Source organism: Macaca mulatta, chromosome 18 (genome assembly GCF_049350105.2).
Source record: "Macaca mulatta isolate MMU2019108-1 chromosome 18, T2T-MMU8v2.0, whole genome shotgun sequence".
Classification (NCBI taxonomy): domain Eukaryota; kingdom Metazoa; phylum Chordata; class Mammalia; order Primates; family Cercopithecidae; genus Macaca; species Macaca mulatta.
In genome coordinates, this window is record NC_133423.1 from 17,934,129 (window position 1) to 17,947,613 (window position 13,485).

At 39.4% G+C, this 13,485-nt stretch overlaps 1 protein-coding gene across 1 annotated transcript in view; it reads right to left on the reverse strand.

Annotated features, from left to right (window-relative positions):
• PHLPP1 (PH domain and leucine rich repeat protein phosphatase 1) overlaps nt 1-13,485 on the reverse strand; it is a 266,548-nt gene that overhangs the window by 22,810 nt on the left and 230,253 nt on the right. Inside the window, exon 12 of the mRNA XM_015122148.3 lies at nt 11,550-11,712. Within this exon, the coding sequence (XP_014977634.3) occupies nt 11,550-11,712 (163 nt within the window). The remainder of the gene's footprint in view (nt 1-11,549; nt 11,713-13,485) is intronic.

The window sequence follows — 13,485 nt, forward strand, 5'->3', positions numbered from 1 at the left end:
AGAACCTATAGGTTCAATAGTATGGGGTGGAGAGCATTCAATTATCTGGCTGAATTAGTACCTTATTATAAGTTTCAAAAGTGCTTACAGAAATGATCAAAAGAGGAATTGTTTTCTCTCTTCAGTTCTTTAAAAAAAGGGAGGAGGGAGATTATACTCAAGAACTTCAGGATCTTAAAAGTAGACAAAATCTTCCTTTTATTTGGAAAAACTCTCAAAGAACTTAAATCTAGTATGGATTGGGGAAGGGTAGAGATTGGGTAAAATGAAAACCTGTATTTTTGGATAAATATATTTTCATTAGACTTCAAACAACACAATGCTTTCACACAAAATATTTCATACTGTTGCTTCCAAATAATAGCAATAAAAAATTGTATTGCCATTGTAAATCATCATATTTTATTATGAGAGCATTATAACCACATTATCCATAAAAAGCTGAGCAAAAAGAAAAGCTCAGAAAACATATCCTTAAATCTACCACCCTAACACAACCAGGGTTAGCATTCTGTTTTTTTTTTTTTTTTTTTTTAGCATTCTGTTTTTTTTTTCTTATAGCCTTATTCATATATAATTTTTAAAAGCCTTAAAAATCTCAAACGTAGGTGCAATTTCATTACATTTCACTTACTCTTCTATCGCTCTACTGCAACCATTTTCCCCACCTTTATTCCCATCTGCTATGGTCTGAATGTTTGTTCCCCAAATTTTCATCATATGCTGAAACTTAATCCCCAACGTGACAGTATTAAGAAGTGGGGCCTTTGGGAGCGGATTAGGTCATCAGGGCTTTGCCCTCATGAATGGCATTGGTGGCCTCATAAAACAGACCCAGTGAGCTTGTTCACTCTTTCCACCAGACAAGCATACATGGAAGGAACTATCTATGAGAAATAGGGCCTCATCAGACCAAATCTGCTGGCACTCTCATCTTGGACTTCCCAGCCTCTAGAACTGTAAGCAAGAAATTTCTGTTGTTAATAAGTTATCCAGTCTAAGGCATGTTGTTATAGCAGCCTGAATGCCCTAACATACCACCACCTTTCATAGCCCCATACTACTTCTAGTAGATGTACATTAATTTACTTAACCTCAATATTAATATTAGAGAAAACAGTCATCTCTTTTTTTTGCTTTGTTTTTTTTTCTCTTTTTCAATTATAAATAATGGTTACATCAACAGTCAACCAGAGTTTAATGAAAAACTGACACCCGATAATACTGGTTAATAATGGGACATGCTACCAACATAGTCAGTACACATCAGCAACGCAGGACAACAAATGGGGATATATACAATCTACTGAACACTGATGGGACAGGAAATAAAGAGCTAATAAGTGTGAGTAATTTAGGATGCAAATAGTTGACAGAGACAAATTCAGAGTCAGAAAATGCTTTTGGTCAAGGATTAAAGGCATTCTACAGCAATACTGAATTTTATGAAATTGGTAAAAATTTGTTCTACAGATATAAAATAGCTCATTCTCTAAATTATCAAATTATGAAATGAGTTCAGTAGGGTAACTAATTACTTATGAAGATAATGCTCGTGCATGTGACATGCTTTCATCTGTCTGTGACTTTACACATGCTTCTCTCTGTGCTTGGAACCCTTTTCTTCATGCTTTTCTTGCTTTTTATCTGGTGCAATATGCCTGATTCCTCTTTTTTTTTTTTTTTTTTTTTTTGAGACGGAGTCTCGCTCTGTTGCCCAAGCTGGAGTGCAGTGGCCAGATCTCGGCTCACTGCAAGCTCCGCCTCCCGAGTTCATGCCATTCTCCTGCCTCAGCCTCCCGAGTAGCTGGAACTACAGGCGCCCCCCACTGCGCCCGGTTAATTTTTTGTATTTTTAGTAGAGACGGGGTTTCACTGTGGTCTCAATCTTCTGACCTTGTGATCCGCCCGCCTCGGCCTCCCAAAGTGGTGGGATTACAGGCGTGCGCCACCGTGCCCGGCCCTGATTCCTTTTAAGACTCAACTCAATGCCAACTCTACTACACCCTGTTTTAATTAGGTGTCCCTTGTTATAATTATCTGCTTACTTATTTCTTCCATGAGACTATGACCTCCTGGAGGGCAGGGATTGCTGCTGTTTCTCCCCGGATATCCTAAGCGCAGTGCACTGGGAAGTGTAGATGCTCAACAAATGGTTTCATTAAAAGGATGAACAAATGAACAAATGATTGCCTGGCACGTAACAATTATTCTGTCAATGAATTTATGGAGGACTCTTGTAAGGTGCTTCAGTAATTAAATCTGCTAGGATGGGAACTGAGATACCAGTGCTTAGGTTAAGTTCAGCATAGAATAAATAGCATTGTAATGCAATTTTAATACATTTTAAATATCATTGTTTATTTCTACATAAGAATGCAACTATTTTCTTTAACAGCAGATAAGCAAAAACACCCTTTTATACTTCTGCACACAGGAAGGAGGTTTGTTCACAGAAATTATAGAAAGTTGAAAAAAAAATTACAGGATGTTGGTATCTGGTGCTGCCCTCCCGGTGTTAACACAGTGAGCAACACACTTAGAAGCACTCTGTCATGTTGTTTTAATAGTCCTCAACATAGGCTGACTGCTGAGGTACTCCACAAACACTTGTTGGCTGAATCATTATAATGGTTACCACTAAGCAAATAGAAAATATTTGAGTGAAACTGGAGGAAAAAAATGACACTTTATATTGTTAATATATGTACCTCTATGGTTAGTGTACTATAACTTTCTTAAAAATATATTAAATAGAATGTTAAATCTGGCTAAAACACAACTAAAAGAAAATTATCTTTCCCTCTTTCAGGCCCACTCTAGAATACAGCTAACAAAAATTACTTTGTTACAATCAAACTTCTGGTAAGAATACCCAAAAAATCATGCAACCCTCAGAAAAAGTGAGATAACTCATAGCTGAGAAGGAACTCTTGATTTAGAGGAAAATCATTACAAACACATTTAGACAAGAGCATAAAAACGTCATTATATCTTAAAGAAAAAGAAATTCAATTTGATGTAGAGTTTAAGTATAACTATCACAAAAGCTGCATGGAGCCTATCTTTATTATGTTTTCTTCAGAACATTACCACAGAAACAGGCATATCAATGTTCATAGCAATGTATTATATATCATCTGCCAAACAGCTGCCTGTACTGCCTTGAAATGGCAACTTAACCTACTGGCTGCTAGATTCTGTAACACCCTACTTCCTTTCTTCCTGCAGACTATCCCCAGTCCACCACCTCCACCGTGCTCCCCAATGACACAGTCAGTTCCAAAAATGAGGATCCCAATCACAGTCTGGATTTCCTTGCCCTTGCAAGGTAAAAGCTGCTGGTGTATAACATATTTCCCTGCTGACTTCATAAGAAGTAAATAAATGCAAGTATTCATTTAAAAGAAATTAAGGATCTACAAATCGGCAGGCAATAAGCCAACATTAGGGACATACGGCGATGGCAGATACAGTCCCTGCCCTTGAGGAACTCCCAGGATAGTGGGGGAAATAAACAATACACCTTTAGCTGGTATGATCAACCAGGTCATAGCAGCAGAGGGACAGATAACAAGACCCCACAGAGGCCTTTCCAGAGAAGATTTCTGTGCAGAATCAAAGTTAATCAGGCATGTGAGAACAGGTGGACATCTAGGGAGAGCTAATAGCAGGTACAGCAGGAAGGAGACAAGAATAACATTTGTGTGGCATATCAGGAAACTCGCTATGAGCGGTTGCTGAGGCTGGAGACTGTTGGGCCCCAGAGCAGAAGATAAGGCTGGACAGGCAGAGGGATCAGACAATGAACTGTGGATCCTATAGACTGTGTCTCATACAGAGGCAGTCTACATTGCCTCCCTTTCTTACGATGCTATAGGAAGCCGAACATTTCAGCTTAATAGTAAAATAAATATACACATATATGTACTATTTCTCAATATACAACTTTTAGTCAAATTCTCTTAAACTACTATACATTCCCGGTGTTATAAAAGGCTAAGTGATCCCTAACGTGGGACGTTCATACAACTAAGCAAGTTTATTAACTGAATAAGTCAGTCTGAACTCACCTTTTACCCCAAACACAGACCTGAGAGTCAAAGTGTAGTACTATTTTTCTACATAAAATCGTATTTATGCCTGTGTGCAGTGGCTCACGTCTGTAATCCCAGCACTTTGGGAGACTGTCATGGAAGGACTGCTTGAGGCCACAAGTTCAAGATCCACCTGGGTAACACAGCAAGACCATTTCTACATAAATTTTCAGAAATTAGCCAGGCTCCTGTTCACCTGGAGTCTCAGCTACTCACGAAGCTGAGGTGGGAGCTTTCTGTGAGCCAAGAATTTGAGGCTGCAGTGAGTTATGATTGCACCACTGCACTCCAGCATGGGCAACAGAGCAAGACCTTATGATTTTTTTTTAAAACTCATATTTATATATAATTACTGAGAAATGTGCATTAATGTTCAAACTTCCTCACCTTATAGGAAGCTGCAAAGAAAGACCTTTAATCTCGTATAAAGCATTCCTTTTAAATTTACATACGGTGTCTCTATGATTTTCTCAACTGCATTTTAGATTTGGGAAGCCTTGAAGAAACCTTGGGAAAAGATTTCTTAAAATTGGCAAGCATTTGAGGTGATAAAAATGACAAGCAGGGTAACAATCCTTAGTATTCTATTTGCTCAAATACAGAATTTCCTCAAACACTAAAACTAAGTTATCTGCAAATTTTGACTTTAAGAAAATGTATCCTGTATAAACTGGGCAATTTCTTTACATCATACACTTCTTTTTTTTTCCTCAAAGAGATAAGGTCTTGCCATGTTGCTCAGGCTGGTCTTGAACTCCTGGCCTCAAGCAATCCTCCAACCTCAGCCACCCAAAGTGTTGGGATTACAGGCATGAGCCACCGTGCCTGGCCCATCATCACTTCTTCAAATTGATTATGTGTGCCCTTGGGGGTACTCAATGGTATATTACAAAGTTATAGGATGCTTGGCACATGCATCTGGGGGCTTCAGTTTTACTCAGATTGAGGAGGGAAAGAGACATTATTTTTACATTAAAACGAAGAGAAATGATAAAAAGTAGAACGTAAAATGAGCATGAATTTTTAGACTGAAAAAGATACATGAAAAGAAATTTATAGGTGATTCCAGGCGTCTCCCAGATTTCTGGGTGTGTGAGTGTACTTCCCTTTGCCCTCAGGGATCTGAAGAGCACCATAGTAACCACCTCACAGACTACTTCTTGTGAGGACTCTGAGTCATGGTGCTCCTTTCTCCAGAAGCCTCTCTAAAGAGATGCCTTCTAAAATGCATGAGCTCATGAAGGACTAATTGTTCGTCTGTATAGATACGTAACTTATTCTGTAAAATGTATGCAATATTTTGTTAGAATGGGCATGGCTCTGAATTTAGAAAGATCTGCTGAAACCAGAGTTAAAAACAAACACACACAAAACTACCCTGGGTTAACTCATTACACCAATTTTGAAAGAGAGAATATGCAGTCTTAACTTCCTGCTAGTCTGTTCCTGATGAGGCTGGGTGCAGAGTGGCTTCAATGGCCACTTTCCAGTAGACACTGGTTGCTTCCTCTTTCCTTAGCCCTTGTATCGAGCCTTGTCTCAAACAGGAATTGACATTAGACTCCGCAACGGTTGGAACATTTCCTAAGTAACTATTACTTAACTTGATTCCAGCACCATAATAATGACTGCTCCTGGTTTCAGGTTTCTGGATAAGCATTATGCCAAGCTGATGTTTTTACGTCTATTAGGTCAACTACGCCACCCAACTGAAGTCTAAACTTGGTTCCTGACCTGTCTTCATATCCATTTCCTACTTCCCCAAGAATCAACCCACTTTCTTTCATCCATTCTGACCCAGTCATTTCCCCTTGTTCTTTGTGTCTTTGTGGCTGAGCTGATATTCTCTATTTCATTTTTCTTTAGAGACAAGAACAACAAACAGGGCTTGTTGCCAGGCAAGCCAAGTCTGGCTACATGGTGACTATGGGATTGTAGTTTTCTCTGTTGCTGATTGAGAGCTGATCTATATTATTTTTTAAACTTCCTATAGCCATCGTCCTCAAGAGCATAGCATATTAAAACTCTTCATACTCTCTTTCCCAGTTAAGGTAACACAGATTTTAGATATGAGTTCACTCAACTTAGCCAAGCAGTTTATTACTGCATGGAACAAGCATGAAAATAATCTTCTAAAGATAATGAAAACATCTAAAAAGATTCTTAGAATCAATAAGCCACAGGAACATGGAAATTTGACAAAGAAGTTGCTGATATGATGTTTAAATCCCAAATTACAAACTTCATTCACCGCATGTATCAACACTTATTTCACCTGCTTAAAATACACTTCAAAAAAGGGTTAGAACACCTGGCTCCAGCCTGGGTGACAGAGACCCTATGTCAAAAAAAGCGGGGCAAGGGTTTAGAATAGGTCACTATTTAGAAGTTACTCAACTAATAGCTTGGTTTTTGTTGCAAAATTACTATAATTACTAATGTGACTGCTATGCAGTTCAGTGGAAGGAGAAACAAGGGCCATATCCATGGCCACCTCTGCTTCTGAGGTTCCTCAGGCATGAGTAGCCTTAGCATGGACTTAGGTCCAGGTCCAGCCAAACCAAGTCTGGCATCTGGATAAGCATTATGCCAAGCTGATATTTTTACGTCTATTAGGCCGTGTGACTCAGCTCTTGTTTCCCTTACTAGATGATCGAGAGCTAATCTGTATCCAGAGGGAGGTCTGTCTGTTTTAGAACCAAAAGAGAACACAATCTACTCCAAGCAAAACTGGACTGGTGGTAGGAGTCTGGAAGATCAATGCGAAAGGGCTAAACAAAGGTGAGGACACTCGGGCTCACTGGAAAATTCTGAAAAACACGTTTTATTTTTCCTACTAATAACTTACATAACCTCCCTATCCAAATACAAAACACCTGATGATCACTTTACAGATCTCATTAGATATATCAAAATGAAAAAAATGCCAGTATTCAATTTTATCCAAGATTAGATGGTGCAAATAGTCTGTTTAAGGTCTACATGAGTAAGGGCCTAATTATTCAGATGTTTTAAAAACACATTTTAGCATACATCTCAGTATGGAGATTTGTTTGCTCTTTTAAACAGCAATTGTTTTTAAAACTTTGGTCACAAACCTATGAATAATCACTTTCTTTTAATGTCTGAAAAGATAACAATGCTTGGTGAAACTAGCTAGTTAATAACACCATGATCTTATCTCTTCTGAAATGCTATCTGCTAAGTTTTTAAAATTGCAAGGATCTTAATACCTTTATGAGATGCTTTACAAGTAACATCTATTGCACTTTATTTTCAAGAAACTGTGTGAATGTAATGTAGGGTTATTAACTCAATAATAAAAATTTAATACAGGTTGGAAAATCTCATCGTAGAAATGAAATTACTCCATTTACATTAAAAATATGCTTTAAGGCACAGTTTGCAATGAAGACTTTTATAGGTATATTTATCATTTAAGATACAACACAATTTTTACAAGAAATTTTCTTTTAAATATTCAAATATACATAAATATTTACATTGCAACTTAAAATATTCTCATATAAACATAAAAATATCAATTCGGAGTTCTGAAATAATATAACTACTATCTTTTTCAAGAATATTATCTGTCCAGGGCTGAAACATGCATATGTTTATACATAAAGGATACTTGATGTTCTTCAGTCCCCCAAAAAACCCCAACAAAACTTATATCTACTGGTAATGGAAGAGCTCAATCTGAAAGAATGGATATTGTTAACATAAGAAAAATGCTAAGGTGTAATAGCTGGGGGGAAAATCAATCAAAGAGCAAAAAAATGGAAACCATTTAAAAATATGGGAAGTAAAACTGAAAAGGAGTTGTAAAGCAGGGTACAGAGAGAAGACAACAGGGGAAGGAATTCAACAGCAACAAAGGTACTGATTCTGTAATCCAGGAATCCAAGCAAGAGTCTAGAAGAGGATTAGTTTTCATACAGCAAAATTTGTATTTTGCAAAATCTAGTTAAAATCTAAAAACATTTAATTTCTTTTTTTTTTTTTTTTTTGAGATGAAGTCTCACTCTGTCATCCAGGCTGGAGTGCACTGGTATGATCTCGGCTCACTGTAGCCTCCCCTGCTCAGGTTCAAGTGATTCTCCTGCCTCAGACTCCTGAGTAGCTGGGACTACAGGAACGTGCCACCACACCCGGCTAATTTTTGTATTGTTAGTAGAGACGGTGTTTTACCATGTTGGCCAGGCTGTTATTGAAAGCCTGACCTCAGGTGATCCACCTGCCTCGGTCTCCCAAAGTGCTGGGATTATTGGCGCAAGCTGCCATGCTTGGTCTAAATTTCTATTTGTATTTTATTTATTTATTTATTTGAGACGGAGTTTTGCTCTTGTTGCCCAGGCTGGAGTGCAGTGTTGCAATCTTGGCTCATTGCAACCTCTGCCTCCCGGGTTCAAGCGATTCTCCTGCCTCAGCTTCCTGGGTAGCTGGGATTACAGGTGCTCGGCTTATTTTTGTATTTTTAGTAGAGACAGGTTTCACCATGTTGGCCAGGCTGGTCTCGAACTCCTGACCTCGTGATCCACCTGCCTTGGCCTCCCAAAGTGCTGGGATTACAGGCATAAGCCACCAAGCCCGGCCTCTATTTGTATTTTAAACCAGATATTTAAACAAACAAAAAACCCCAGAACAAGAATCTAAATCTACATTTAAGAATTTACAACATTAAAAGACGGGTACAGACACTAAGACGAGCAAATAGGAGGTTTAATCTTGAGACTCTCACTTTCTCTTGTGCTGGAATTTCACCTGCACCACACATAAGAGACCAGTTTAACCACCCCCGGTAAAAGATGACACCGCACAGCCACTACGTCAAGTAATGGGCAACTGAGGAACCCCTGGAAGGTCTAGCTGACAACATCTTTCCTGTGCTGAAGGTAAATAAACAATTTGCCTAAGTAATAAATTTCTTGGATTTTGTTGAGCTTCAGCCAAAATAGTTGCTCTATATAATCAACATTACAGATGAACCACAGTGAGGGCATGTGTTGATTAATAATGGCTAACATTTAGGGAGTTCTTCCTATGTGACACTCCTATTTCAAATGCTTTACATGTATTACTTCATTTCATCTTCACAACAATACTATAAAGAAAGTACCAATTCTTTTTTTTTTTTTAATTAAATTAAATTAAATTTATTTATTTATTTTGAGACGGAGTCTCACTCTGTCACCCAGGCTGGAGTGCAGTGGCCGGATCTCAGCTCACTGCAAGCTCCGCCTCCCGGGTTCATGCCATTCTCCTGCCTCAGCCTCCCGAGTAGCTGGGACTACAAGCGCCCGCCACCTCGCCCGGCTAGTTTTTGTATTTTTAGTAGAGACGGGGTTTCACCGTGTTAGCCAGGATGGTCTCGATCTCCTGACCTAGTGATCCACCCGTCTCGGCCTCCCAAAGTGCTGGGATTACAGGCTTGAGCCACCGCGCCCGGCCAATTCTTTTCTTTATTTAACATACGAGGAAACAGAGCAGTGAATTTTCAGCTGGGATCCAACTGGAGGTCTGTCTCCCTTCAGAGCACTGCTCTTCCTCAATGTGAAAGTTGCTACACAGAAAGTAAAAATTCTGGACATTTTTTTGTTGTTGTTTGTTTTTTGAGACGGAGTCTCGCTCTGTCGCCCAGGCTGGAGCGCAGTGGCGCGATCTCAGCTCACTGCAAGCTCTTCCTCCGGGGTTCATGCCATTCTCCTGCCTCAGTCTCCTGAGTAGCTGGGACTACAGGTGCGAGTCACCAAATGCGGGTAATTTTTTATATTTTTAGTAGAGACAGGTTTTCACTGTGTTAGCCAGGATGGTCTCGCTCTCCTGACCTCGTGATCCGCCCGCCTTGGCCTCCCAAAGTGCTGGATTACTGGTGTGAGCCACCGCGCCAGGCCAAATTCTGGAAATTTATAACAAACATCTTAAAATGCCACTGTGATGTATGAGATAGTGTTCTTAAAGCCCAAGGTAAAACATTTCGTGACTTAAAGCACACATGCACATACATGCGCACGCGCACACACACACACACACACACACACACACACACACACACAATGGCTTGTACACATCTCAACCATATAAATGTGTAAAAACTGTTGGGATAAAAAGTTATGCAAGCCGGCCAGGAGTGGTGGCTCACGCTTGTGATCCCAGCACTTTGGGAGGCCGAGGCGGGTGGATCATCTGAGGTCAGGAGTTCAAGACCAGCCTGGCCAACATGGTGAAACTCTGTTTCTACAAAAAATTACAAAAATTAGCTGGGCATGGTGGCGGGCGCCTGTAACCCCAGCTACTCGGGAGGCTGTGGCGAGAGAATCGCTTGAACCCGGAAGACAGAGGTTGCAGTGAGCCAGTATTGCACCATTGCACTCCAGCCTAGGCAACAAGGGTGAAACTCCATCTCAAGAAAAAGAAAAAAAAAAAAAGTTATGCAAGCCATTTAAAATGTCTTCAAATGTCTATTCGCTTTCTTAATCTGAAACACAAGGTTTATATCAGGAAGTGCCTGGAAAGTGAAGAATGGCTAAGTTGGACTACTCTTGTTCCCTGTTAGGAGATTAGAATATGCTCCAAGTCTGTAACCACCAAATTATTTTTCATTAAGCATAAAATCGATAACTAGAAATGCTAAGATACAAATGAAAAACTACATTGTATATAAAGAACTTTTTACTTCTGTACCATTTCCCTGCCAAAAAAGAAACAAAACAGGAACACATGGTTGTTACATGGCTTTCATTCTAGTGAACTGGTTTCATCCCATGAGTCTACCTCAAGTCAGCAGTCAGGACTTGCAGACTACCTCTGCTACCAATCTGCTGTCTTAATTTACACAGATCTCTTCACTTTTCAGGACCTCAGTGTCCTTACCTATCAAATGACAATAATATCTGATCTGCCAATTTCATTCAGTTGAAATCAATGTTTGGTGACAGCAATGACGCTTTGTCTATATAGGGAATTACCACTAGTGGGCTACGATAGTGGGGTGTGCTATTTAACTAGATGAGTTGGTGGGGAGGGATGTGTAGTGGTACTGTTAACTTTTTCAAACTGCGATTACACCAGCCTCATCCTTTGAGCCTCATAACCACCCTGGAAATGAGTGGAACAACTATTAACAGATAAAGAAGTACAGGGTGGCTATGTGGGTAGCCTCATGTCATACTGTAAGTTAGGGACTGAGCCTAGAAATCCAATTTTCCCAAAACGTGCTCCAGTGTTTTGCTTTGTTTTTTTTTTTTTTTTTTTTTTTTTTTTTTTTTTTTAACTCTGCTGACTCAACAGTGTAGCCCATTGGTTAGGAAGGAGGAAGTAAGGGCTAATGGGGGCCTCCATTCTGAATAAATCCAACAAAGATGCAAACGTCCTGAGTTGATGAATTAGCAAGTCAACTCTCTTTGCTGACCTGAAAGCCAGAGTTTATGAAATGAAACCACATACCTTGATCTCTGGGAGCTGCATAACTTCGGGAAAGACCTCGATGCAGTTGGAGTGAGCAATCACAGTGTGCACGCGCCTGCAATTCATGATCGTTGTTGGGATGGCTTTCAGCTTATTCCCACTGAGATCAATTTCTTCAAGTTCCTCCAGTTTCGCCATTTTACTAAAAAAAGAGAAAATAAAGCAATTTAAAAGAAAATAATATATGATGAGAATCAAAGGATGAATTAAATTGCTATGACTTTAAGGATTCATTTTTAACAGTCATTTTTACAAACAAGACCATTTTTTCACTATCATTTTGGAGTACTGAAATATTTTAACACCTCCTTTCCCACTACAGAACAAAAACTATTCAACTCTTCAAATTGTCAACAAGAAGGAAAATGGGTGCCTTTTTCCTCCTAAAAGTCTGTGTGGAAATTAAGTTACCCTGGCAATAATCACGTTACTGTATAGCTTGGTCTGAACACTAATGAAAATACTATTGAAATGGGTCAAAAGCCAGCATTAATCCAATATAACTGCCTTAAAAGAGCTCAGAGAGTATGATTTCTTTGTAGTGGCACTGAAAACTCAAGGGGGAGGTAGAGAACAGATCTATAGTTCATATTAAGATAAGCTTTTTCTTCAACCTCCACTCCCCCAATTCCTCTGACATCACTGATGAATACAAAGTGGTGGTAAGGAGCAAGGGGTGTTAAAAGCCCATATGGATCACCTCTTCGACTTCTGGCAGAGCGCAAATTCACACCAGGGCCAAAAGACATTTCTCTCAATTGTTGCTAAACATCTACCAAGAAGGAATCTCTCCAACCTTATCTAATAATATGTTCTAATGTAATTAATTTAATATTTCTGTTTAAGAATGTCTTTTATTGTTCAATCTTCCTCATCTATAATCTTCATCAATAATTACAATAACTAAAGAAAAATTCCAGAATCAGGGTTTCTTGCATTCTTTATAACTTTGAAAGAAAAACCAACACCTCCACCTCTGCAATCACTGTAATAGTATCTGGCACTGTTTTGACCCTCTTTCCACTCCAAGAAGCACAGGATTCGCCATTAGTGTGACTCAGACTCATAAGGTGAATAATAGTTTAAATTTTTTGGTATCATTTCTACCTGTTACAGTTTCATTTGTCACAGTACACTTTTAAACAATTTAACAAAAAAAAACTGTATTATTTTTCTGTCATATTTCAAATATAAAGATTATCTTGTTGATAAGATACAGTAAAAACTAAGTTTTTATCTTATGAAGTCAGACTTTTTAATATCATATACATCCAGTATGGTATCAGAATATACTACAAACAATCTGTACACAGACTATGAAGTAATTCATCTATGATAGCCCGAATTTCTAAGAATATTATTTAAATATGCTGTCATCATATTTTGAAAGAAATATAGTGCTATGGTTTGGATTATTTGTCCCCTCCAAATCTCATGTTGAAATGTGATTCCCAGGCCGGGCGCGGTGGCTCAGGCCTGTAATCCCAGCACTTTGGGAGGCCAAGACAGGCGGATCACGAGGTCAGGAGATCGAGACCATCCTGGCTAACACGGTGAAACCCCGTCTCTACTAAAAAATACAAAAAACTAGCCGGGCGAGGTGGCGGGCGCCTGTAGTCCCAGCTACTCGGGAGGCTGAGGCAGAAGAATGGCGTGAACCCGGGAGGCAGGGCTTGCAGTGAGCCAAGATTGTGCCACTGCACTCCAGCCTGGGCGACAGAGCGAGACTCCGTCTCAAAAAAAAAAAAAAATTTGATTCCCAATGTTAGAAGTGGGGCCTAGTAGGGGGTGTTCAGGTCATGGGAGCAGATACCACATGAATGGTTTGATGCCCTTCCCATGGTAATAATTGAATTCACATGCTGTGCATTCACACAAGACCCTGGCATCTCTTTTGCCCTCTCTCTCACCATGT